Source organism: Recurvomyces mirabilis, assembly GCF_035927965.1.
Source record: "Recurvomyces mirabilis strain CCFEE 5264 chromosome Unknown scaffold_13, whole genome shotgun sequence".
In the NCBI taxonomy this organism is placed as follows: domain Eukaryota; kingdom Fungi; phylum Ascomycota; class Dothideomycetes; order Mycosphaerellales; family Teratosphaeriaceae; genus Recurvomyces; species Recurvomyces mirabilis.
Window position 1 is genome coordinate 427740 of NW_027041947.1, and position 25952 is coordinate 453691.

Below are 25952 nucleotides of genomic sequence, written 5' to 3' on the forward strand. Positions count from 1 at the left end.
CACTGTTCGCAAATTGGAACTTCGGTACATCGAAGCCCGTGTCCGTGGCAATGGTCGCAAACCATAAACTTGCCTGGCACATGGGCATACGGGTCGACAGCCTTGAAGAATGATGTGTCAGCAACAATGCTATGAAGCACGAGAGGTCTGTACTGACCTCGGGAGCTCGATAGCTCTCATTCTCCTCCCAGGGACTCTGCTCGCTCGATCTAACCTGACTCAGATTCTCCTTTGTGTGGTGATCTCTGTAGGGGATAGCATCAAACTACTTTCCGTCAGCAGACTCAATCTCGCCACCTCGAAGGTCTCAAATACCTCTTCCTCTCCATCAGAGTATATCTCCGGCTTGTGCTTCTTGTGAGTGTTCCTCAAGAGATCGAAGATCACACGTTTAGACTTCTCGGCGCAACATTCGACTTCAACATCACCCTCAGAACGTGCTGCGATCTAAGCAGTGTACAGGAGGCCCCAGGTTCCCCGTAGCTTATCGCAAATGCCACAGTGACAGGGGCTTAGTATGAAGGGTGGTATGTTCGCGGACATGCTTGTCAAGTATCGTTGTCTGCCCTCTGGTACTCGTCGTGATGGCGCGCTGCGGTGAGTCGCGTATGAAGTTTGAGAACTGTGCTTCCAGTAAATGCCAGCAAAATCAATCAACGAATCCAGCTGATGTCAGAGCGCGAGAAACTTCGTCCTCATTTCCGAGCAAGGAAAGCGCGATCGACGAAGGCACGTGATAGAACAGAACCACTAGTCGGAACTCAGGCTTGCATCCATTTTCTTTGACAGCAGCTTCTTGGATTCAGGAAGCCGTCAGATGCTGAACAGCGGCTTCAGACATACTTACGGAGACTACCTACGAGCCAGCGTCGTACAAGGCCACTCGCTCATCCTTTCACGGTGAATGTCCTGCCCGATGCAGTCTTCCTTTCCTTCTCCTCTGCTTCGGGCCTCGCTCTCCGCAGTACCTGCAAGAAGTCTGCTGTCCGCCGCCGCATCCTCGAGTGGATATACGCTTTCGATGCTTTAATGTGGTAGTGGAAGTAGTCTCGGAAAGTCTCAATGTGGGAGATGACTTCTGCTCGTCTCTGTGGGGTCAGGTGGCGAGGAAAGAGCACTACATTTCAGTCAGTAAAAGGCTCACGTTACCTGGAGATGATCGATGACACGCACCAAATGTGACGTAAGTGACTTCGCCCTTGCCAGCCTTGATACCAGGTATGCCTTGCAACTCCAATGGCGGATCGTCTCTGGCGAGCACTTGCGGTGCATTCTGGACGCCTCGTTTCCGAGCATCCACGAACTCCTGAAGGAAGACCTTGCCGTACACTCGATCCGTCTCTTCGCGGAAGATCGTACTGAAGATGACAGTCACTCGATCATGACTCGCTTTGATGTATATCGCTTCCTCCTCCCGGTAGTGGATCGCCCGCACCTCACCACCTTCTCGCACGCCTTGCGGTGCAGACTCGGATGTGTACTGTCGTGCTTGCTCCTGTAACGATGCGAATTCGTCGAAGGCCTGCTCGAAGGGTGCGGCTAAGGCATTGCGTTTCATCAAGCTTATTCTTCGAATGAGATCGGTCTTTTCCTCTTCACTTTCAGGTAGCTGTTCGAGATCGACTCCGACGCTGAAGTCGTATCCACTCTCCGGCTGAACGATGAGAGAACCATACTCTCGCTGTAAGACTTCTTCCGCGCCGTACTTAACCAGTTCCGGGTAGCACTTTATGGCGAGAGATATGAGGATCTTAGACTTTGATTCTGGTGTAGAGATGTGGAAGGAGGTGTTGTCGAACTCTCCTGATATCTGATCGATCGAGGTCGGGGTTGCTCTACAAGTCTGTTAGAAGGCGTCTGGTATGCACACAAGAAGCAGTTCTAGCTTACCCGGGCGCAAAGCGATCCTTGAGCAGGCTCTCTATGAGCAAGTTGCCATAGTCTAGAAGCAACATGCTGGTTGGACTCGCTCAATATTTGGTAGACAATGCGCAATGGCCGTGAGAGTTCTACTTTATAGATATCAACCTATTGCGTTGGACGGCGTCGTCACTTCTCGAGTGGGATATTCGATGCGGCTCTGCGGACCCTCGGCGATAAGATCCACCGAAACGCGGGGTGCATGAGCCGACCTCGATTTTTTGAAGAATGGCTTGTGAAGGCGCAGGACGTGATCGTCTTGACTTTGCTACCGCCATGGTCCGGTCTTATAGGCGCTACGAGCCTTTACACACCTTCGGTACGATATGTACTGGCTTCGCCAATGCTCTCTGGACCCCGGATCATAGTATATTGAACAGCAGCACTGCAAAGTCGACCGGTGCAGGACGAACATATGTCGGCGCGAATGAAGATGTGCTTTGCTGGGATGTAAAGAAAGGCGAACTGTTGTCGCGATGGCATGACAAAAATAACAAGAGCGAGGTGACTGCTTTGGCTCAGTGTAGTGCACAGCCAGACCTCTTCGCTGCTGGATATGCAGACGGTGCAATACGAATATGGGATGGTCTTTCAGGACAAATTGTAGTCAGCTTCAATGGCCACAGAAGTGCTATTACACAGTTGCAATTCGATCTGGAAGGAGCACGATTGGCCAGCGGAAGCCGCGACACGGATATCATCATCTGGAACTTGCTTTCCGAGACCGCGGTATTTAGGCTTCGAGGCCACAAGGATCAGATCACTGGACTATCATTCCTGAAGACTGCTGTGCGCCGAAGACAGAGTCCACACACCGACAAAGGCATCGATGTGGGCGAGAGTGAAAGTGAAGGAGAGGTCGAAGAGAAGTACCTTGTCTCTACCTCAAAGGATGCTCTGATCAAGCTATGGGACCTCACAAGTCCTCACTGTGTCGAGACACATGTTGCGCAGTCGGCTGGTGAATGCTGGGCTTTGGGTATCAGTCCTGACGGAGACGGTTGCGTCACTGCAGGCAATGATGGCGAGCTCAAAGTGTGGCAGATGGACCTCGAGAAGCTGGCCCAATTGAGCAGTAGCATCAATGATGGCAAGAAACAAGATATACTCACTAGTCAGGGTATATTGCAACGGCAGGGACGTGACAGAGCCCTCAGTATCATTTTCCACCCTAAGCAGGATTATCTTGCGGTGCACGGATCAGACAAGGCTGTGGAGATATGGAGACTGAGAGCGCAGGACGAGGTGCATCGACACATGCAGCGAAAGCGGCGAAGACGAAGAGAGAAGGCAGCTGCAGCTGGCGAAGCACCTCTACCCGAAGCAGATGACGTAGATAGTGCACCTGTTGTAGACGATCTCTTCGTCTCGTACGTGACTGTACGGACTGGGGGTAAGATAAGATCAGCCTGCTGGGCAAGTGTAGGCAGCCGAACAAGCAAAGCTCTACAGCTGGTTGTCTCGACTACGAACAATCAGATCGAGCTGTACAACGTCGCCACATATCGAGCTCAGCAGAAGACAGCTACTAGGGAGGCACCGGAGTACAGTCGCAATCTAGCGGTCGACATACCAGGCCATCGCACCGACATCCGAACCCTTGCTCTTTCTTCCGACGATCGTATGCTGGCATCAGCTTCGGCTGGCCAGCTGAAAGTGTGGAACCTGAAGACGCAATCATGCCTACGCACAATCGATTGCGGGCAAGCATTATGCTCAGCGTTCCTACCTGGCGACCGAATAGTACTGCTCGGCACCAAGACCGGTGATCTCGAGATTTACGACGTCAGCACGAGCACCTTGATCGAAAGCATTCCTGCCCACGAAGGTCAAGCCATATGGACATTGGCTGTCCACCCGGATGGCCGCAGCGTAGTGACCGGCTCGGCCGACAAGAGTGCGAAGTTCTGGCGTTTCGATGTCGTGGATGAGGAAATACCTGGTACGCGACGGACGACACAGAGGCTCAAGCTCACGCAGACAAGGCAGCTCAAGGTGTCGGACGACATTCTAAGCCTATGCTTCAGTCCTGATCAGCGCCTGCTAGCTGTTTCGACACTCGACAACACTGTCAAAGTCTTCTTCGTAGACTCGCTGAAGCTATTTTTGACGCTGTACGGCCACAAGCTACCTGTGCTCAACATCAGTATCAGCAGTGACAGCAAGCTCATCGCCACATGCTCGGCCGACAAGAACGTCCGGATATGGGGCCTCGACTTCGGCGATTGCCATAAAGCATTCTTTGCACATCAGGACAGCGTGATGCAGGTAAACTTCATCGCTCATCCGCCCGAGCGCGACGAAGCACATCTACTCTTCTCCGCATCAAAAGACGGTGTCCTCAAGTCCTGGGACGGCGACAAATTCGAGCAGATCCAAAAGCTCGAAGGTCATCATGGTGAAATCTGGGCCATGATCTTGAGCCGCACTGGTGAGACAATTGTGACAGCCTCTCACGACAAGAGCATCCGTGTATGGGAAGTAGGTGATGACCTCGTGTTCTTGGAGGAAGAGCGGGAGAAGGAGCAAGAGGAGATGTACGAATCGACACTCGCCCAGAACCTAGATCGTGATCATCAGGATGAGGATGGTCAAGCACAGGATGAAGTTGCGGCTGCGAGTAGACAGACCATCGCCACCCTCACACATGGAGAGCGGGTCATGGAAGCACTGGAGATAAGTCTCACAGATCTCGAACTCATGCGAGCCTACGAACGCGACAAAACACGGAACCCAAAACTTGCCATCCCACAGCGCAATCCCATGTTCCTCGCCCTCGGCAACATATCCGCCGAACAACATGTTCTCAGCACCATCCAGAAAATTCCTAGCGCTGCTCTTCATGATGCTCTGCTGATCATTCCCTTCACCACTCTTCCCACTCTCTTCATCTTCCTCTCCATCTTCCTACGCAAACGCATGCGACCGGATTTGGCATGGAGGGTGGTGTACTTTCTTCTGCAAGCACATATGCAGCAGATCGTCGCGTCGGCGCAGATGAGAGATGTGCTTGAGGAGTGCTTGGAGGCATATGAAGAGTGGGTGGAAAGTGAGACGAAATTGATGGGATTTAACCTGGCTGGTTTGGAGATCATGAGTCGGGATGTCAGGGAGCGGGAAGTTGTGAGTGGGTACTTGGACGAAGTTGTTGAGGAGGAGAGCGAGGAGGGTAAGGGGAGGAAGAAGAGAGCCTTTGCGAATTTGGCTTGAGCATCTTCACCAGGCGTCCGAAAGGCCGGTGTTTATTGGAAGGTGCGACTGTGTATGATCAGATATGAGGAAGGCGCAACTGTTGCTATGCTAAACAGGACCATGAGACCTTGACATCACTGCTGTTAAGCTCATGTGACGAACATCTGCCCACGACTTTAGTGGCATTGCATTTCATCACCCCTTCACTCTCTTGACCTAAGTCACGCTCAGTATACCGTACCACATCATGGCTACACTGAAGGAGGCCATGGCTGCTCGAGAGGCAGAGTGGCAAGCAAAGAAAGAAGCAGAAGCCGACAAGCATGCCGAGGAGCCCGATTCATGGACTCGCAAACCAGTTAAGACCCAGCAGAGACTCTCTACACCTATCGCAACTACGACACGACGCCGACGCATCGAACATGCCCTTGACCAAATCAAAAGCGGAGGCTTCCATCTTGCAGACTTGCAGAAGGTCTTGGAGAACATCGATGGTGACTATGCCGCGGACGGGTACAGCGACGATGCTTCTTCGCAGGTATGTGCTCCAGCGCTGTTCCATATCTAAAAGTGAGTCCAAACCTCTCTGACCTCATTGCCAGGACGACGCCAGCGATGCGAGTGGCAGTGCAGCAGACTACCTCCTCACCGAAGGCTACAGCAAGAAGAATAAATTCATAGTGTGTGATCACTGCCGCTCGCACGGCTTGCCCTGCGACGAAGACGCCGTGTGCTACCAGTGCATCTACCACGTCGTCGCTTGCGTCCATCACTGGTGCAAACTCTCCCGATACAGCAAGGAAGACTGTCCTCGCGGAGATTGCCATTACGTGCATAAGGACTACATGCCCACGAGCGACTGTTTCGAGGATATCGCGTGGCTGGTCCTTCCGGGGAGTCTTAAGGGGTATATGTCTGCTGGTCGCAAGGGGAAGAAGTATCGTTATGATAACTACGACAGTGAGACTGCGGAGAGCGAGGAGGGTTGGAACTCTCAAGCTGTCAAGGAGATTCAGCAGGCTGCTTTGGATGAGATGTCGGCTGTTGTGGCGAGGGGCGAGGCGAGCTGGGAGAGTGTTGTGATGACGTGTGAGTGTGCGACTATGGAGGCCGAGGAGGGGGAGAAGAGGTTAGGGGAGAAGATTGCGAGGAATAGGAGGGAGGATGTTGATATGTTTAGCTGGTTGGGTTGAGTGAGTGCTTTGTTATGAGGCTGTAGCGAGGAGCGGGATGTCAGTACTGAGGTGAGCGACGAGGATCGTGGGAGCCTGCGGCAGTATGGCTGTTGTGATGTCCTGTCTACAGCTGTGGACAGTGAAAGTACTGCAATGTCATACTTTTGGCTTTCCTCAATGACCCCTTGCCTGATCATGTGCAGTGGTTATTAGCGGTTCCCTCGTGCTTCTGCAGCTTGCCATGTGCGTGCACCCAACATTGGTACGCGTTTCACAAGGTCCATGGTTGCCACTCCGAACCAGGGATGGCTGTTTGATCTCTAGAGGAGGCAAGAGACGGAGGATTCCGTTTTTCTCAATGCTAGGTTGAGAGTTGTTTGAATCTAGACACGTCACTCATCCATTTAGGGAGTTATCGTTCATCGTAGGTGAACAATTCGATGTCATTTTCCTGCTAAGCCTATCGATCTCCGCCAGAAGATGGCCACAAGTGGGGAGCACGATGTCCTGCGGACTGCTTGACGAGCAGCAAGACTCATGATAATGGCTCCGGCAAACAGTGTTTGTATTCGTAACGATCCAGCCTCCATAACGATCATTGGTGTCCCGGCGAACCTTGTGTTGTTTTGTCCCACTCCAGCAACCAGCCCATGAGCCCGCGAGAGTTTCGTGGCCGGGCAGCGCTTAGCCTCGCACGAAGCACATGTCTTATGAGCACATGTCGTCTCGGTCAGTCAGACAACCATCGCATGTCTATAGAAGTTCCCTCACTGTCCAAACTCTCGTCATATCGTCTCAGCCGTTGGTCGTCTAGCGATTGCGCGGAAATTGGCTTTCCGAAGCCAAGAGCCCACCCAACGAATCAGCAAGCTCAAACACTCTCTTCAAGTGGCCCCTGCACGGAGCCGTCGAGGAGGAGACAGAGTGGAATGAGAGACGCGAGAACATCCTTCACTACACCTCGACATACGGCCACATCATATCATATCGGCGGTCGATCTCACCACAGTCACTCTTTCACGGCATTCCCATCATTACGACTGACATATAGCGGGCCTGGACATATATTACCTCAGCAATCTAACCAACCAAGCAGCAGCTGCAACGCCGGGCGCGATCTGCGGAGTGCGGACTCGATCGAGCTTAACTGGCTGCATGATTGCATCGAAGGCACACGGCACAACTGTACCTGACCAGCAAGACGTCATTTGTGTGACAGCTACTAGCTAAGGCAAGGTAAGAGGCACGCCCACGCAACCAACTCTGGCACACGAGCTTTGTCTGGAACAACTGCGACAGGAATTGGAGATTGGGTGGGAAGCAGTGGTTCAGGGTGGTCACTCCAGAAAGTCAGCTTCTGCATCGGACTTGCGGATGCGCAGTCTCCTTCAGCAGCTGCTGGCCGTCGGCCCAGAGCTGGCTGCCTTCATCCTCACATCGCCACTCCTCAATGCGCGAGGCGCACATGCGATAACACAGGTTCCATCACCGAACCTCGATCTTTCATCGTTGGGACGCGTGGCGCTCGCGGGAGACTTCGACAGCATCTCGCTATACAACTACGAAGGCCAGAGTGAGGCGTCTTTCAACACCAATGGCAGTCAATCGCTGCTCACACAATATCCCGATGGCTCCTTTCAGTCGTTGGCCACGGCGGACGCCAGTATCATGACCATGTGTCCCTTCGTGCAAAAAGACGGATCGTTAGCGGGTGTGGTCATAGGAGGCAACTTCACGAGTCTAGGAGGCGTAGAGGCACAGAGTATAGCGTTATGGAACCCGAATACTACGCAGGTCACTGCATTGCCTGGTCTTAGTGGGAAGGTATCGACGGTGTATTGCGATGCGAGCTCCGGGACCGTGTACGTGGGTGGATCTTTCATGGCAGGGAACAGCACGAATGCAATGGCATGGACGACTGGGTGGACCAATCTACCGTTTGCTGGGTTTAATGGACCAGTGACTTCAATTACGAAGAATGCGGCGGGTAATATCGTGTTCGGTGGTGATTTCGATGGCTTGGGGAATACAACTACACCACAAAACCCTGATGGTCAGGTCATCAATATTGGTTCTGGGAATATTACTGCGCAGGGCTCTGCAACCAACAGCGATCCGCATAGTATCATCTGCAATACCAACAGCGGCACGGACTGGCTACTTCAGGACAATACTGCTGGGTACTGGCAAGGCAACTTCTCGTATGGCTTCAACCCGACGAAGCTACGGCTGTACAACGCGCAATCTGGAGGTCGTGGTACGAAGACTTTCTACTACGAGGACCTCAACAGTGGAGGTATCTTGAACCTCAACTATTTGGACGCCAACGGAGAGAATCAGTCATGCTCGTCTTCCTGCCCACTCGCAAACAATGCCAGCGCGCAAGACTTCCACTTCGTACCACCCGTCGGCATGAATGCCTTTCGCATAAATATTGTGCAATGGTATGGATCAGGTGGAGGATTGAGCGGAATCGAACTATTCCAGGATGACATCTACTCATTCGCTGTAAACGACTATAATGAACCAAAGTGCGACGATGTCAGCGCCGGCTCGGCTTCTACTGCCACGCCGTCCAACTTGTGGCAACGAGTGAACAACAACGGCAATTCGAGCTCCGACTACTTGTCGGCCTCCTTGCAGAGCCCGGATCAGGTCAGCCCGAGCACTGCTGTCGTCTTCACGCCCAACATCCAGCAGTCTGGCAACTACTCGATCACGGTCTACACACCCGGCTGCTTGCAGGACAGTTCCTGTTCGACTCGAGGTCTGGTCAACGTCACTGGTACCATGACATCGAACACCCCACCGGTGACCACTACGCTCTACCAGTCCAACAACTATGACAAGTACGACCAGGTCTATTACGGGTATGTCGACGTGGACACCGACAACTTCAAGCCCAGTGTCACACTCGTCCCACAAGCTGGCCAGAGCGTGCCCTTGACTGTCGTTGCCCAGCGCGTGCGCTTTGAGCTCATCACCACGACCGGCGGCCTGAACGGACTGTTCGAGTACAATCCCAATCAAGCTGTCGTCAGCACAGACTTCTCGACCTCCAAGATCAACGCAGCTGGCGCGAGTCTATCGTCTGGCGCTATGGTCAAGGCTGTACAGACTATTGGTAGCGTGCTGTATGTCGCCGGCAACTTCAGCGGCAACGGCATCTCTAATGTCATGAGTGTTGGCAACAACGCCACTGCACTTGCTCATGGTGGTCTCAATGCTGCTGTGCAAGCTCTGTACCGCAACGGCACGATGCTTTACATGGGTGGCAACTTCACGAATACAGCCGATAACTCGGTGACGGGACTCAGCAATGTTGCTTCATATGACACATCAAGCAACTCATGGATTGCCTTGGGAGGTGGCGTAAATGGTCCGGTAACCTCCTTGGTACCACTAGCCATCAACATCACTAGGGGCAATCTGGTCGAGTGTTTGACAGTCAGTGGTAGCTTCACGTCCGTCAACCAGGTCGACCGGAACGCCTCTTTCTCTACCCAAGGCTTCGCCGTCTGGGTGCCTAGTCAAAATAATTGGCTTCACAACATCCCCACCTCGACCGTGGCCATCAGTGGGCAGCTGACGACCATGACAAACGTGACTGGCTCCTCGCCACTGTACGCTGGACAGATATCGGCGTCAGGGCTCTACAGTGGTGCGGTTGAGCTTGTGGGCTCTGGTCGCTCGTCGCTTGAGACCCTTGGCCTCACGCTGCTGCCGAGTAGTGCGACCAATGGCTCGTCTTCTGCGTCGCGCAGGCGTGCTATACATGCCGAGGAGAGTTATAACGGGGTGTACAATGGCCTCTACTACGCCAAGAGTGGCCTGAACATCACGATCGTTGGCGGCCACTTCCGAGCGAAGGCCAGCAACGGCTCCACAGTCGAGAATTTGCTCTTCATTAACAACACTGCTGGGCAGGAGTACACTGGAGTCACCGGCCTCGATAGTGACTCGGTCTTCGCAACCTTCGATACCTACGATACGACCCTTTTTGCTGGCGGCGAAGTCGCTGGCACCATTGATGGTCGTGGTATCAAGGGTCTGATCGCTTACAATCTATCGACTGCCGAGTATGCTAGCACTCAACCTGCTGCCCTCACCGGTGACACAGTCATTGTCAACGCCATTGCCACCCAGCCTAACGCAGCCACCGTCTATGTCGGCGGCAACTTTGACGCAGCTGGCTCATTACCGTGTGCCACGCTTTGCTATTACGATGCTAGCACATCACAATGGAACTCGCCCGGCACCGGTCTTGGTGGAGTAGTTGCCAGCATGGTCTGGTCAAGCACCACTACTCTCGTCATTGCCGGCAACCTTACCATCAATGGCGCTGCTGCCGCTTTGGTCACGTACGATAGCAAGAAGCAGACTTTCTCACAATACAGTAGCGCCACCACACCAGGTACCATCGAGGTCCTCGCCCCTGCAAATAGTAAATATAACGAGTTCTGGGCAGCGGGCACTGCATCCAATGGGTCGAACTATCTCGCCAAACTCAGCAACAATGTCTGGACTGGTGTCAGCCTGGCTGCAGGTACCACAATTCGTGGTCTACAGGTCATGGCATTGACTTCTGATCACGGGAACACAAATCTGGTGGCCAGCAACCAGGCGCTAATGATGACGGGCAATATCGTCGTTCCCAATTACGGCAACTCCAGCGCCGCGCTCTTCAATGGCACCACTTTCACTCCTTTCATCCTCACAGGGCGACAAGATGGCAGTCAAGGTACTCTCGGCCAACTCTTCGTTAGGTACGTACTAAATGTGTCCTCTTGACTTTGCTCCCCTCGCTAACCTTCCCTCTTTCAACAGCAACCCACAAAACCTAATGTCAAACACCAAGAAATACCTGGCCCTCGGCCTCGTCGTTCTCATCGGCCTAGCAATATCGCTCGGACTACTGATGCTGATCGTCATCGCCGGTATCCTCATGGAAAGACACAGGCGACGACGAGAAGGCTATGTGCCGATGCCGATGGACAAGGCGAGCAATCTGGCTCGTATACCTCCGGAATCGTTACTTGGAGGTCTGGGCGAGAAGAGCGCTCCGCCGAAGCTGTGAGGGGTTGGATGCGAGTCGTTCACTCTGAGAATTGGTATGTCGTTGACGATTGCCCACGAATTTCCTTGCATATATTATAGACTTTTGAGATATGGATGGAGGAGAAAAGTAAGATAGGCGCTGCGGCTGGCAATGGTACTGGTAACATGAAGGTCCTTCCGATGAACAGGAGCGAATTGGAGGACAGCAATTGGTCAATTGGGAAGAAACTTTTTCTTTACTGTGTCGAGAAGATACCCAAGGGAAGTGTATTTTGCATGCTCTTCGTGTCAATCATTGGCGAGGGATGCATCAGGAAATTTGGAAGCAGGGCATGTGGAGGACGAGGGTCGTGGCTGCGACGTGCTTGTCGTGTATAGATGGAGTCTTATGTACAATCTAATAGCAGCCTCTAATGTATACTCTAAATCCAATTAAAGACCACATGTCTTCTTCCCTCATTTACTTACGTCTGCTAATGGTATCCTCGATTCTGTCTGCCTACAGCCATGATCATTTGCGCCCAAAGGTTAACGGAGAGCTTGGCTGCTAATGAGCTCGCCGCATAGCTAGACGTCTCAAAGGCCTGTGCTGGTCATGTGGCAGCATTGTCGGGCACGTTTAGGTCCTTCGTCAAGCGACCGCCGTGTTGATAAAGATATGTGTGGCGATGCAGCCACTGGAGAGGTTCGCCGCACCCCAAGTCGCGGTCTCATGTAGGACTCAAGGCCAGTCTATGGCTAACTTCTGGGCTCTCCAGTGTGACGAGAATCAGCGCATAGCTCTCTATGAGCTTTGCTCGCTCTCAGGCTGACTTTCTCTGCGATTCATCATTGACCTTGCACGGACTCAGATGCAAGCTCATGTGATCTTCCTCCCAACATTGCCGACACCTCGGCCAACAACACTGACCACCACCTCGTCCTCCTCATCACCATCCCTCAAACCCCATCCACTGAACCCAAAAGCGCGCAGATCCCTGGCCAGTTGTACGACTTGCTCCGAGCCAAGCACATCCTTGCTCATCGCAATACGGCCAACATCCTCACTCCCCAGCGCCATAAGCGTAAGCATAGTAGGCGCTGCGACCGCACCCACACACCCTCCTTGCTCTACAGCCTCCAAGAGCTGGTATGCACACTTCTTGCCGAGCTCTTCTGGAGCTTCGCCACCAGCTGGCGGACTGGTGATATCTGCTGAGTACAGCATATTCGTGTTCGTCTCAGCGACCAAGCTAAGCCCGAACCCCAAGCCTATTTTCTTCTTCGCGGCTGGGTTGTCTTTGCTCGGTGCCGGCACAAAAGGTGCGGATGAGACGTCGGAGAAGACGTAGATGTCTGGCGAGAACTCATTCAACACTCCTCTCGCTGCCTCAATCAGACGTGCATTGTTTGCCCCTGCTACGCCTGTAGAGTATGCCACACCTCTTATCCTCTTCACTCGTCCTGCATTCATGAGGTGGATGGTCTTGGGCAATCGCACTTGATGTCCGAACACGAGTTGTACCTCTCCGCCTCCACCTCGACCATCTCTTCCACTGTTCGAGCGTCGCAAGATCCTGAGCTCGAGGTTATTCTCAATTCCAAAGCTTCTGAACGACGGCAGTATAGCTGTGCGCACAGTATCCGCGCTGATATCGCCAAGCTCAGTGCTGGAGGTGATCACGCCAGGACCAGTGAATATGACGTTAACCTGCGCCTTGCTGAAAGGCGCAAGCAAGCATAATGGTACCAGGAAATAGCTCACACCCCGTCTACACTCTGCAGACAGTTCATGCCGTATCACACCACCTTGCGCCCCATATCCAGCTGCACTTCCAGTGATGAGGCCAGGTTTATAGACGACTGTAGTGCCAGTGTACGAGAACTCGATCTGGGAGCCATTCGTGATCGCTTCCAGTAGTCGGAGGAAGGAGACTTCGTGGGGCGCTAGACCTGGCGAAGTATGCGACGAGGACCTGATTTGGGATATCTTGATCGTTCGACCTGTGAGAGTGGCAAGGACAAGGCGCTGGACGAGATATTTTGAGCCTGTGAACTTCAGCGCGGCGGGCGCTGGTGCCGTGGCCATGACCGCGACGGGCTATGACGAAGTGGCAGGACTGTCCTACCCTGCACGCAACTACACTCCTTATAAGCAAGTCATTATGCTTACTAGATTGTAGATATGTCGAGATGTCACATGCAAGTTGCCCATGAAATTTCCAATTCGGCTTCACTTTGCCAAAAGCTGGGGTCTTGCACGTGGCGAGTGGGGCGCGGGTTCTTGATCCACGCGCGGATCTAGGACACGCAATTGTTTGTTCCACTAGACCGCTGATCATGACATCTATAGGGCTGCAGACGGACGTCGCAGCTCAAGTTGTGGTCACAACAGTCCCAATCAACGACAACAAACGACGGTAAAATGTAGATAGACCATAAGCTGGGAGTGTAGACTGAGGACAAACCACATCTATGCCGAGTTGAGAGCACTAAGAAGCTACTATCAATGGGTATCAACTTCGAGCCGGGCCTGGCGCTGTGCTCCCAGACTCATCACAAACAAACGAGACCAAGAGGGAGACTCGAACTTGATCGAGCTCCGTGCTGTGAGGCACACTGCATTCTCCCATTCCTCCTTCAGCCAATGCTGCATTTTCCAGCCCGAACGCCATGCTGCTGAGATGTGGTGCTGCTTACTCGCAACTACCAGCCACCCTGCTGCTGGCCACCCTGGGGCTGACCGCCATATCCGCCGCCATTTGACTGTTGCTGGTACCCTCCTCCGCCACCGCCGTAGCCGCCGCCGCCGCCGCCCTGCGGGTAGCCGCCGCCACCTCCACCGCCTTGACGCCAGTTGTTGCCGCCTCCGCCTAGAGCTTGTGTTAGTGCATGTCTCAAGACTGGGCCTCATCGTAATTTCGCTGCTTACCGCCGCCGTAGCCACCTTGACCACCACCATAGCCGCCTTGACTCTGACCGCCTCCATATCCGCCGCCACGTCCACCACCGCCGTAGCCGCCACGATCGCCTCCATAGCTTCCACCACCACCACTGTAGCCGCCGCCTGGGAATGAGGTCAGAATGTGAGTGACGTCACATGTTAAGGAGAGGCAAGAACGTACCACGTCCACCACCGAACCCTCCGCCGCCGCCACCACCGCCGCCAGCACGTTCAGAAGCCTTGTCCACACGGATAGTGCGGCCATCGAACTCAACGTTGTTCATTCCGGCGATCGCGGCATGAGCGCCAGCGTCATCACTGAAGCGGACGAAACCGAAGCCACGGCTGCGACCAGTATCTCTGTCCTTGACCACAATGGCCTCGTCAACCTGACCGAACTCCTCGAACTTGGTGCGTAAGGTCTGATCGTCGGTGTGCCATGCTAGGCCACTATTGGATTGTTAGCGAAGGTCGTCGTGAAGTCTGCTCATGGTTGACGTACCCAATAAAAAGTTTGGACATGCTGTCAACACGTTCCAGGTAAGGACCGACTGCTTTCCTCGTAGATATTCCTGCTTAGACTGAGACCTGTTGTTCAGGTGGTCGGTGTTGCTGAAGAAGTTGCTAGGAAGTCGTGAAGTGTATATGTATCGGTGACGTTCGGCTTCGATTGCGACAGCTCACAAATAAGTCAGGCGACCAGGATAGCACGTGGCACTAGGCGAAGTGAGAACCGCGGTGATCCTTGTTCAAGTGAAGGCGACAGCAAGCCGAAAGTGAAGAGCACAACACAAACGAGCCGTTCGGACAGATCAACACAAAAAAGCGCAAGCCGCACAGAAAGCTCACACCAGGGCCGAAACTTTGCGGCGAGAAATGGCGTGCGAAGGCTCGTGGCTATGAAGGATGTGAGAGTTCGCAGGAAGAGAGGAGGGGCAAAAGCAGACTGGTCAGAGACCCCTCATGTACTACCTACTGCACTACTGTACCGTCTGGATACATGCATGGCGTGCGGCGGTACCACAAAAGCAGCAGGCGATGCTAGGGCACTCCGCGCAAGGCAGTGGAAAGGGCAGGCCGGCATACGGGCTGCATGGTTGGAAGTCGATAGAGTTGGGCCGCTTCTTGATTTTCGACGTCGAGCTGGGTGTGTGAGTGGACACCATAGCTAGCTCCAGTTCGCGCTCGCAACGAATAATAATCCCTCACTCCTCACTTTATTTGCAAGCTCATCGTTAGCTTGATCCTGTGCCATCGAATGCATGCGCGAAGGTACAGGTATCGTGGGCTTGTAGGCTCGTTTGGGCGCTGCCATTGGGCGTCAGGCCGGCAGCTAGAGGGTGGAGCGTTGCTTTAACTGCATGCGCGGATGCAGCTGAGTGCTTGCCTACCACGATACCTTGGTCGTGGCGTCCGCGCCTTCCTCATCATGACACCCTCATCGTGCAGATTGGGAGGGGCAGTAAATGGCTCTGCGGCGTACCGGTGGTCTGATGAGGACATGCGGTTGTAATGTGGTGTGTCGAAATGCTGTAGAGCGGATTGCCCTGCGATACCGGAGAGGTCACATCAACAAATCTTATCGTGGAGGCTCGGACAGACTCTCGTCGGGTCCCGCGCCATCTTCGGCTGCACCATGCAGTTGGCTACATTTGGCGTACATAGGGCTCTCCATCTACAGAATTGCATCTCAGAAGCGAAAGGCTATATCACATCTCTGCTTATCCACGGCACACCGCTCCAATCCACTTCCACAGCACCGGATCATCAAGTGAGGTCGTCTGTACAGAAAAGCTTGCTCCGATCGTGAAAGTCTACCAGAGCAGGACTAGCAGAAGTACTCCTCTGCATGATGCCTGCTCCCCGCTCGTGGCAAGGCGTATATGCCGCCTTCGTCGACTAGAGAGGCAAGACTGGAATAACGCTAATAATAGACGTGGCGACGTCGACTCGGGGAGGCCAGACGCCTGTGTACAACATCGTCATTGAAGTCGACACTTCACGACAGACCAGTCTGCATGCCACACCGAAGTCAACATTGGGTCGTGATAAGCAGAAAGACATGAGTGCATGGCGCTGTGACACATAGGAGGAAGACAACCCGGCCACCGGGCAGTAAGAATGCACATAATTTCACCTATCTTGCAGGTAATATGAGTGCCTTTGTATGCGATAATGTCTTCAGATGAGGATGCCTTTCGAGAAGGTAGGCAAGAGCGACTCGCATGACACAGCAGTTCGCTCCTTCCATCTCGTTTTCTTCTTCCGCCTTTGGCGGTGGCACTTGCCACTCACGGTCAATCCTAGACGAAATTATCTTGCATGCGCATGGCTAGATAAAACACGAACAGCCATAGGACTCCAGGGACCTGTGCTACTCGAAATTGTGACTCGGGCAGTATTCAGGCAGACGGAAGCGACACCCTGCAGATACCATGGATATACACCGCTGGCTCGATGACACAGCAGACCGGGAACCACCGGACGAGCAGCGGCACACTGTCCCAGATCATATGCAGACATATGCTGGAGCCATCGACCAAGACTCTGCAACCAAGCTATGTCGACGTAAGCGCAAGCGCGCGTCGAGCGACAGCTCTCTGCTTGAATACGCACGTCACGAACATGCCAAGGAGATGCGATATGCGCGTCCAACCGAGCATGTCCGCGACACTGCGCCGACTGCCAGGAGGAATAGACTGCAAGACAGATCTCTAAGCGAAGGCTCTTCACCACGAGCAGAACAGCACAAAAGCTACGAAAGACGGCCACGCCACAAGACCAAAGCCGATCGCTATGAGCCTAAGAAGCGGCACGAGCGCCAGCACAGCCCTCGCGAGAAGCCTGCATCGAAGCGACGGGCGTCACATCGCAGTGTAGATAGCGGGCGCCCTACTGGAGTTGTACAATCATTCCAGCTGAAGAACGGACCAAAGAATAGTCGTCTTACTGTATGTCGTACAGCAATGCCGAGAAGACAACCAATACATGCTAACATGATATGGATAGTTGAAACCCGATTTGACAGCCGGTATTTTTCGACATGGTCGCGCGTCTGCGCAAGTGCCTCCGGGTGGCGCAGGACGTACGTTGGTACAATTCGGCCTGTATTCAACTACCGTGCTAACAAGGCCATAGTACCTGATCTAGTGTTCAACGAAATGCGCTTTCTGCAGAAGCCGAAGGATCACCAGGACAAAACTCCTGCGAGACCAGACAACGAAGCAGCCACCAAGAAGGACAGGCAGCAGAGACGAGAGGAGGAGATATCTGCCTACTTCACAGTCGGTCGTGATGCCGCTCAGCATGACCATCCTAGGCAAAGGAACAGCAGAGACCCGCCATGTAAGGAGAAGGGCCACCGCCTACACCAGCGAAGTGCCGCTAGACCTCCTCCTGTAGACCTCCCGGAGAAACCTTTCCTAGGATTCGGTAGCAAAGGTCAGCATGCCACTACGCAGGAGCCCACGACGAACAGCAACTGCACCTGGTCTGATTCTCAAACTCCAAAACCGAAGTCCATACCGCCACGTGCAAAGAAACGAGTGTCCGAACCGAAGCCCACCCGGCGATCTACAGAACCCATCGAAGCTTGCACCCGTGAAAAACGTGTGCCCCGGAGAGCGACCACCAAGACAATCTTACCATCTGCGCCCCATACAATGCCGTCAGAACCGCCCATCCATGTTTCGCTTTCGGCAGACGAAGAATCTCTGCCACATGACTCATCCATGTTCCACACCTCCGACATCTTGCGTGTTCATCGTAATATTTCAGTCGAGACGCCCGAGGAGAACCAACAGTCGGCGTCATCAACGCCGACCGGCAAGCTATTACGCAAAGCATTCGAGGCTGTGCATCGTCCAGCTGCTAAAGAGTCGACTTTCTCGGCACAGCAACAACGGAAGCGACGGGAATCTGCCATCACGAGCGATCGAATCTTGACACCTGCACTACGTATACGACCTCTGAGGCCGACAGCGGTGTCGTCGACTACAGCAAGCAAACCACGACCAGTCCAAATGTACGAGGAGATGCTGGAGGAGCCCGGGCGAAAGCAAGATCTGGTCTCACCAGTGCATATATATGCCAATGCACAACAAGCAGAAGCACTTGCCTTTAATCCCATATTCCAGCAGCCGAACCCTATGCACGATGGGTACGGAGAGCAGATGCGCGAGTCTGGAGACCTCTACGAGGTAGGCGCTACACCAACAATACGTTCGCCTCTAATGTCGCAGCTATATGTGGGGCCGCAAGAGGACTTTGGACCAGTATCAGGAGGATACGACGCTCATGACTATGTAGGCAATGCACGAGACGAGGGTTTTGCAGGCTTCTGGCGGCCAAACAGGTTATACTGATACCTGCGAATGCTACATGCTCACCAAGAACAATGTTATTGATTTGGCTGGAGCACAACATTACCCGGCTTTTGCTCCAAGAAACTAGCACAGGCCGGTTCTCCTTTCTTCAGCGGTCGTGTTTGTGGATCGATACAGTGCACAACAATGATCTTCCTGCGCTAGCTTTCATTGATCCTATGGGTATCGTACAACACGGACTACTAATACAACGAGAGAATCGCCATGAACTACTATCATCACAAATATCCCAATCCACCACCAGAAATGACTTCAAGATCGCTCCTCAGCGCCCACGAATCCGTACCCGCACGTCCGAGCACTTCTGCCCTCCTTGTAGCTCCTAGTTCACTGATTCTCTGCACTAGACTCCCATCCAAGACCCCACGACTACCAACCGCTGGTGTGGCAAGGGTATCTACAGCCCGGTAGGCGCGAGGATTAAGACCTGCGGCGTGTTCGAGTAGGTTGGTGAGTTGGGTCTGCAAGGCAGAGAGACGGCGGTAGGTGGCTTCATCCGTGATCGGTGTCAGGAGGCCGATGGAGCCAGAAAGTGTCGGGAGTAAGACATGATTGAGTCGATGGTGTTGAGGCTGAGATGGCGGCTTAGCCTCGCCGTTCGTACCATCGGCATTGCCGTTCGTCAATGGTCGCGCAGCAGCAAGATCCTCGGCTTGCTCGGCGAAAGGCGACAGTGTCGATGGTAGTAGCATCATGCCTGCCAGCGTGACCACATGTCCCGTATCAAAAGCCGCACGATCCAGAAGCCGTTGTCCATGACCGGTGGCGGGATCTTCGGGATCATACTGCAGACAATGCAGAGCACCATCCCCATCAGCGACGATCACGCCTAGCGCGCCGCCCATAGGCAAGAAGTCCGCATCTAGGACCTCAACACCAGACCCGCCTCGGCCAAGGATAGAAAGTCTATACGGCTCCTGCGTCCACCCACCAATCCAAACACCCTTCTTAGCATCCCCCGCAAGCCAAAGTCCCGAACTACCCAGACACTTCAACGTCGTAACAAAACTCTGCTGCGCATCCAGAAAAGCTACAGGCAAGCATGAACCATCCTCCTTGAGGCCTCTAACCATAAGTTTCATGCCTTGCGCTGTGCCTATGAATCCCCCACCCAGACCTTCTAGTGCTGTGACGGCGCCCTTGGTCTCTTCACGGGACAGCAGGTGCATCTGGACGCCACTTTCTTCGATATCGGGATCGGGCACGACGTCGATGAGGTCGAAGACTGTTACTGCGCCGAGGGCGGGGGTGTCTTGGCCTCGGATTGAGGCGGTAGTGGCTACGATGAGCGAGCGCTGTTCGTGTGTGCGTTCGGAAATTTCGATGGGCAGGATCTTGAGGGCGGTGAGGGTGTCCAGGTAGGGGAGGCCGAGGGTCTGTATTGTGGCGTGGTTGCGAGAGGAGAGCAGGTGGAGGGTATAGTGTGGTAGTTGTGGTCGTAGAGAGATGTCTGGAACCTGTATGTCAGCATCGATCACATGGATCGCGCGCAGTTCGAGAGCACCAAGTAGAGAAGTAAGAAAGTGTTTGTCTCCCCAGCGTTTATGACACAGCTCCACACTCAATTAGCAGGCCGCTTTGTTTTTGCCACAGGAAAATTTGCTCTTGCATGCAACTACTAGACGTCGCTCCACCAGTGCCGTAGGGGCTGTTATACAAGCGGACGCATATGCTGTGATGCTTTCAATCGTGCTGGGAAGTACGCCTAGAGGGTTCGAAAGGGGTAACGAAAGGGGAAAAGACGAGAATGTGGGTAGTGCTGGGCTCAATCGAGCCAAGACAGAAGAAGGGGGACAACTTACCGTCAACCACCCTACCGACCTCCCCATCCTCCACCTCTTCCTCTTGCCCACCGCCTTCAATCCAATCGACATCTCGACAGGACGCGACGACATACAGACCTCTACCCTCATGATAGCCAACCCTTCTCACTTCCCTCGGCTCCTGGGACGCGCCATCTGTAACAGCCATCTTCTCAACACTCCAGCCCGTCTCGAAAGTCGCACGAGCAGGAAACAAGCACTCTTGCACACCATTCCCGCCGCGCTCTACAAGTGCGAAACCTTGTTCGCAGCCCGGTGCGCTCAGTGGAGCTAGAGTTTGCAGAGCCTTGACTTCTGGTGGTAATCGTAAGCCCAGTACTTTCGGCAAACTGCCGGGATCCTTAATGATAAAGCTTGGCGATCTGCCACCGGGCACATATACGACATGTCGTCCACCAACACACATGGCGCGTAATGACTGCGGACGCGTCGCAACGTCCCCATCCTCGTCCGCCTCCGCTTCGTCGTCGTATGTGGGAACGTAGGTATTAGGCACCTTTCGGAACCTGAGGTTCCCGAAGCCTGCTTGTTTTCCCTCCTCAACGACTGCCGCGGCCTCGGAGTCGTAATAGAATGGTTCGTAGAACACAAGTTCATCCATAGCCGTTCTTAAGACAAGAAAAGGTCGGCTAACCCCTTCATTCCCCAGATCAGCTACCAGGATCTCCGTCAAAGTCGCCTTCGCACCTCGTCTCAAGGGCGCATCCGGGGTCAAAACAGGCGGCAGGAAAGGTAAGCCGGCTGCCACCATTACCCGCTCGAAAGAGGGCAACGCGAACACATGCAAAGCCATGGTCTCGCCATCCAGTAACCACATTGTCGGCGTGTCCGCAGTCAGCGGTCCCGAGTAAAGACATCCACCAATCCACGTCTTTTCCTCCACCTGAGCAGGGATATCAAGCATCTCCACTTCTCCCTGCTTCTCCTCAGCCTTCAGCACGACTACCCCTCCACCTTCTCGCAGAACAAGTACGTAAGGATCGCAGACGTCCACGGCCACAGGCGTCAACAAGTCTTGCGCCTCGCCACCATCGTCTTCATCGTCAATCAAGGGAATGATCTGACTAAGACCAAGCTCTCGATCGTACGTTCGGATTTCTGTAGCTCGGCATTGCAGGAACATGGTGCCATGTGCCAATGCGGCGACAGCAAGAGTCGGCCCTTCCGAGTCAAAATCGGTGTCCGTTAACTCCTTCAGATCACCGTCCGGCGCATACGTGTAGACTCGTGTAGATGTGGGATCGGAGACGAAAAGGTGCGTGTCATGCTCATCTGCCTCCGTGGCAGAATCCTTGCTGTGAGCGCGGACGCTCCAGATGTTCCGAGCACCCAGTAGTTCGTCTCTGCTGCGAACTTTGGTCGGGAGGATATCGCGATGCATGAAAGCTAGCCGGCTGGCTTTGCCTCTTCCTACTGCAGCGACGAGCTCGAGCTTATCAGGTGCAGCATCCGGCGAGCGTCCTAGACATGTGTCGTTGATTGGTCCGAGCGATTGTAGCTCATCGTGCAGCTCAAAGCGGTAAGCCGCCGCCGAATCTGCCGCCGTCTGCGAGGAGACCGCGACGGTCCTCTTGACAGCTTCGGCAGTAGGCGCGTACAGATCATCCTCGTCAACTTCTTCCGCTTCATCCGCGTCCTCGGGAGCAGGAGCTGAGGTTTGTTGGTCCAGCATCTGGGCGTGCGAACGCTTTCGACTAGTTGAAGGTGCGTCCTTGTCCCAGCTGAGCAATGACGAATTCCCGTCTTCGCTGCCGATAAAAAGCTTTTGCCCGTCAAGCGATACAAGACACGAAGGCGCACTAGCATTGACTGACCCACCTCTTGCGCTGCTCACGCGTGTGACCAATAAGCCGCCGATATTTCGGCCGGTGAGCCTGAAGTTCAAAACAGCCAGCGAGCCATCATGGAGCACGATCAGCAGGTCGCCATTCTTCGTGTCCAGAGTCTCAAGCTCGCAGTCTTCTAATTTCAGCTGCAAGTCCGATTGATCAGTCATAGCGAAGCCGCTAGCCCTCTTCGCAAACTCATTGACAGCCACAGCATTTGCCTTGCCATTCTGATCGATATGCACGAACTCGTTAGTGCCAACAAGCAGTGCTCCGCCTACGGGTAGTGCGAGCGGGACCACTTTCCACAGATCTGAAGGCAGTTTTGGAACAGATATGAGGTTGGTAGAAGCGCGCTGTTCGAGATCGAGGGTGAAGACTTGATAGCTTAGACAATCTTTCCTCTGGTCCAGCAATGCCTGAGAGGGCTGTTGAGAAGCTGAGAGGATGCCGAAGGTGGGTTCGCGGTACTCGTGCAAGAACGCCAGGTCGACTGGATGTGTCAAGGACGGATCCAAAGTTGTCAGAGGCGTTACGAAAGACGCCTTGTAAGGGGTGAGTTTAGCATCGCCATTGATTTCTATGCCATTGGTTGTTGTCCTCTTCAGTCCGTCAGCAGCAGCATCTCCCATATCAGCGTCGAAGCCATCCTCCCTCTCCTCCTCAGCCAAGTCATCGCCATGTTGTCGAAAAGGCAGGATAGCGAGATGCCTCTGCCCAAACCTCAACGCCGCACACCTTGAGCTCGGGTCGACAGTCAGACTGCTTTCGCAATCCTTCAGACTCGGGCCGAAAGGCGGTAGCGAGACATTGTCTCCTTCGTAGTAATGTATGCTGATGGTGCTGATGCGGTGATTCTCAGGATCCCATTCTACCAAGCTGATTTTGGCATCTTTGAGGCCGACAAGGAGTGCATGTCCACCGCTTGCTGTAGTGGAGAGAGCGATGGAGCGTAGAGATGTCACCGTGCCAGAGAGAGGGTACTCGCCGATGAGGGAGAGCTTGGATTGTGTTGCATTGCCATTGCTGGTATTGTGTGCATCTCTGACCTCAAAGACCTGGAGGAGGGATGTCTTGGCGACGATCAGGTTGTTGGAGTTAGCCGAAAGAAAGGGTAGGGACACGGCGTGAGTGACGGCGGTGGGGGGGAGAAGCTCGGTGTAGCACTGCATCGTCTAGCTCATCTTGATCAACTCCATCAATATTCATTTCGACGCGTGCTGGCGAGCTTCCAGTTGTTCTATACTGAGCTAAGCTGCATTTGGTATATGCTTTCGAGTCATGTAGAGCGGCGAGCTCGCCAAGCTGCCTGGTGACGCATGTTCTGGGGAGAGCTCGCAGCCACAATGTGGAAAGCAGGAAAGAGCTCTGGACTCCTGCCGCCTGTGCCGCGTATCGAAGAGGAGAGCATCATATATTCATATCCACCTCTTCCTCATGCTGGTTTTGAAAAGGCAGGAACGAAGAAGAAGAGAGTCACGCCGACAGGTTTAGGCCAGACTAATACCACGACCAGACTGGGGCATTGTCACCAACGCCTAGCTAGTCCCCACCCCAGAACGACTACAGGAGACATTGGAGACAGCCATACTCGCCCTTACGACACTATCAGTACGAGAACATGGCCCTCATCGAGACCTCCCTCATCTGGGTCGCCTACGCCGTCTGCCTCGGCATCCTGGCCCTCATCGCTGGCATCTTCGTCTTCATCTACCAAGCCCCATCCACCCGCTCCATCGCCGTCACCACCATCGTCTTCCTCACCACCTTCGCCCTCCTCGCCACCCTCCTCCTCATCCCCGTCGACATCGCCCTGACCAGCTCTACCACCAATCGCAGACTCGGCGCCAAAAAGGACTGGGCCAATCCCAATGCCGTGGATAATATCGTGTTTCAGCTGAAATGCGTGTATTATGCTTTGTACAGTCTGGATGCCGTGTTGTGTTTACTGGTGGTGCCGTTCACGTACTTTTGGTGTGAGGAGTATGATGAGGTTGCTGCGGAGGAGGGGACGCAGACGGTGGGGAGTCGGCTGTGGGGTGCCTTCAAGTATACCATTGCGTTTATTGTGATCGCGTTGTTGTTGTTCTTCGTGGGGTTCTTCGTGCCTGTTGTGAAGAAGGCGAGGAAGGAGCATCCTGACTTGGACTACTTCAAGGATCTCTTGACGGAGAATCGTGAGTTCCTCTCATCTTCCACTAGCCATGACCAAGCTAACGCTACTATCAGATGGCGAGCGTGCTCTGACCTTCTCCATCGGTGTCCTCATGACCATTGGCACAATCTTGTACTGTCTCTACACAGCTCCAGGATTGGCTCTCCTACCACTAGCCCTCATCAAGACCGCCCCTCGCATCTCCGCCCCACAACTAGCAGCCACCACCCACAGCCAACTAGAACAAAACCGGGAACGCCAGCGCCAACTCGAAGGCCGCAACGAAGGCCGCGAAGGTGGTCTCGAAGCCCGTGACCGCCGCGAGCTCGAGTCCCTCGTCCGCGAAGAACGCACCCTCCAACGCCGCTCCCGCCTCGCCTCGGAGCGCGAAGGCGAAGGCCGCAACTTCTTCATCAAAGCCTACCTCAAGCTCGGCGCCATCTTCCGCCCCATCGCCCTCCTCGCCGGTCTACTCCTCGTAGTAATCGCCCTCGCAATCTTCGCCAGCATGCTCATAACCAGCATCGACAAGATCAAGAACAGCGTCTGCGGCACCTCATGCGGCTACCTCTTGGCGCATACCCAGATCTTCCAGCCCGTGAACTGGATCCTCACCCTCACAGCCCGCATCTTCCCAATCGACTACATCCTCTGGCTGCTCCTCACCCTCCTCTTCTTCTCCGCCTCCGTGGTAGGCGTAGCCAGCATCGGCATCCGCTTCTTGTGGATCACACTCTTCCGCATCAAACCCGGAAAGACCACACCAAACGCAATGCTCACCGCCACCGTGCTCCTAACCCTCATCGTCCTCGCATTAAACTACGCCATGACCATGATTCTAGCCCCACAATACGCAACCTTCGGCCCCCAGACCTTCTGTGATCGCCCCTCACACCATCCCGATCAGCAGCCCAATTGCACGGAACATCACAGTGCTGTGAAACCTTGCACCGAAGCCGCAGACAACCCAGTCGCGCGCATGGTCTGCACCCCCTCCGTCGTCTCCACCTTCCTGAACCGCATCACGGTCAATTTCCCCTACCTCGGCGTCGTAGATTTCTGGGCCCAATTCGCCTTTCTCGGGATCTTCATCGTGGTCTTCTTAGTCATGTTATTCCGCGTCCCCCAGCTGGATGAGGAGGAAGTCGATGATGATCTAAGGGAGCAGGAAGAGGAGGGGCTTCTCGCTTCGACCGGAAGACGGTTTGGGGCGACGTGGCAGGATATTACGGGCCAGGCTAAGGGGGTGAAGAGGGCGGATTATGGGGCTTTGGATGGGGAGAGTGCGGCTGATCGAGGGACGGCTGATCATGGGGAGGAAGGACCGGTGGGTCGGTGATGAGGTTGAGATGGGAGGAGAAGATGGTATGGATGGCAGATGGATGGCAGAAACGAGTTTGCATGTATTGGCAAGGAGACTGGGAAAGTTGCATTCTGTAGTTTGTCGTTTCTGGCTTCGTCGGAATACCCTTTCATGTTCAGAAGATGCATCACA

General features: G+C 54.1%; 9 protein-coding genes across 9 annotated transcripts; 5 read left to right on the forward strand and 4 right to left on the reverse strand.

The window, feature by feature from the left end:
- Positions 1-887: 887 nt before the first annotated feature.
- On the reverse strand, positions 888-1955 carry ARC35 (Arp complex subunit; the record flags this gene model as incomplete). The annotated part of the gene is made up of 3 exons (XM_064838191.1): positions 888-1117; positions 1174-1835; positions 1891-1955. 3 exons carry the CDS (start codon positions 1953-1955, stop codon positions 888-890), a joined length of 957 nt encoding a protein of 318 aa, XP_064694276.1.
- Positions 1956-2148: 193 nt separating this feature from the next.
- Positions 2149-5130, forward strand: DIP2 (beta transducin; the record flags this gene model as incomplete). The annotated part of the gene is made up of 2 exons (XM_064838192.1): positions 2149-3313; positions 3347-5130. The coding sequence occupies 2 exons, from the start codon at positions 2149-2151 to the stop codon at positions 5128-5130; spliced, it is 2949 nt and encodes a 982-aa protein (XP_064694277.1).
- Positions 5131-5359: 229 nt separating this feature from the next.
- LTS14_005495 (uncharacterized protein) lies at positions 5360-6305 on the forward strand (the record flags this gene model as incomplete). Its single annotated transcript, XM_064838193.1, has 2 exons — positions 5360-5650; positions 5715-6305. The coding sequence occupies 2 exons, from the start codon at positions 5360-5362 to the stop codon at positions 6303-6305; spliced, it is 882 nt and encodes a 293-aa protein (XP_064694278.1).
- Positions 6306-7661: 1356 nt separating this feature from the next.
- LTS14_005496 (uncharacterized protein) lies at positions 7662-11364 on the forward strand (the record flags this gene model as incomplete). Its single annotated transcript, XM_064838194.1, has 2 exons — positions 7662-11053; positions 11115-11364. 2 exons carry the CDS (start codon positions 7662-7664, stop codon positions 11362-11364), a joined length of 3642 nt encoding a protein of 1213 aa, XP_064694279.1.
- An 840-nt stretch (positions 11365-12204) lies between these two features.
- LTS14_005497 (uncharacterized protein) lies at positions 12205-13413 on the reverse strand (the record flags this gene model as incomplete). The annotated part of the gene is made up of 1 exon (XM_064838195.1): positions 12205-13413. One exon carries the CDS (start codon positions 13411-13413, stop codon positions 12205-12207), a length of 1209 nt encoding a protein of 402 aa, XP_064694280.1.
- A 617-nt stretch (positions 13414-14030) lies between these two features.
- Positions 14031-14790, reverse strand: LTS14_005498 (uncharacterized protein; the record flags this gene model as incomplete). Its single annotated transcript, XM_064838196.1, has 4 exons — positions 14031-14197; positions 14257-14391; positions 14450-14718; positions 14771-14790. The coding sequence occupies 4 exons, from the start codon at positions 14788-14790 to the stop codon at positions 14031-14033; spliced, it is 591 nt and encodes a 196-aa protein (XP_064694281.1).
- Positions 14791-16703: 1913 nt separating this feature from the next.
- Positions 16704-18632, forward strand: LTS14_005499 (uncharacterized protein; the record flags this gene model as incomplete). Its single annotated transcript, XM_064838197.1, has 3 exons — positions 16704-17219; positions 17278-17353; positions 17407-18632. The coding sequence occupies 3 exons, from the start codon at positions 16704-16706 to the stop codon at positions 18630-18632; spliced, it is 1818 nt and encodes a 605-aa protein (XP_064694282.1).
- Positions 18633-18871: 239 nt separating this feature from the next.
- CFT1 (mRNA cleavage and polyadenylation factor subunit) lies at positions 18872-23474 on the reverse strand (the record flags this gene model as incomplete). The annotated part of the gene is made up of 2 exons (XM_064838198.1): positions 18872-20103; positions 20456-23474. The coding sequence occupies 2 exons, from the start codon at positions 23472-23474 to the stop codon at positions 18872-18874; spliced, it is 4251 nt and encodes a 1416-aa protein (XP_064694283.1).
- A 449-nt stretch (positions 23475-23923) lies between these two features.
- LTS14_005501 (uncharacterized protein) lies at positions 23924-25796 on the forward strand (the record flags this gene model as incomplete). The annotated part of the gene is made up of 2 exons (XM_064838199.1): positions 23924-24479; positions 24532-25796. 2 exons carry the CDS (start codon positions 23924-23926, stop codon positions 25794-25796), a joined length of 1821 nt encoding a protein of 606 aa, XP_064694284.1.
- Between the last annotated feature and the right edge of the window lie 156 nt (positions 25797-25952).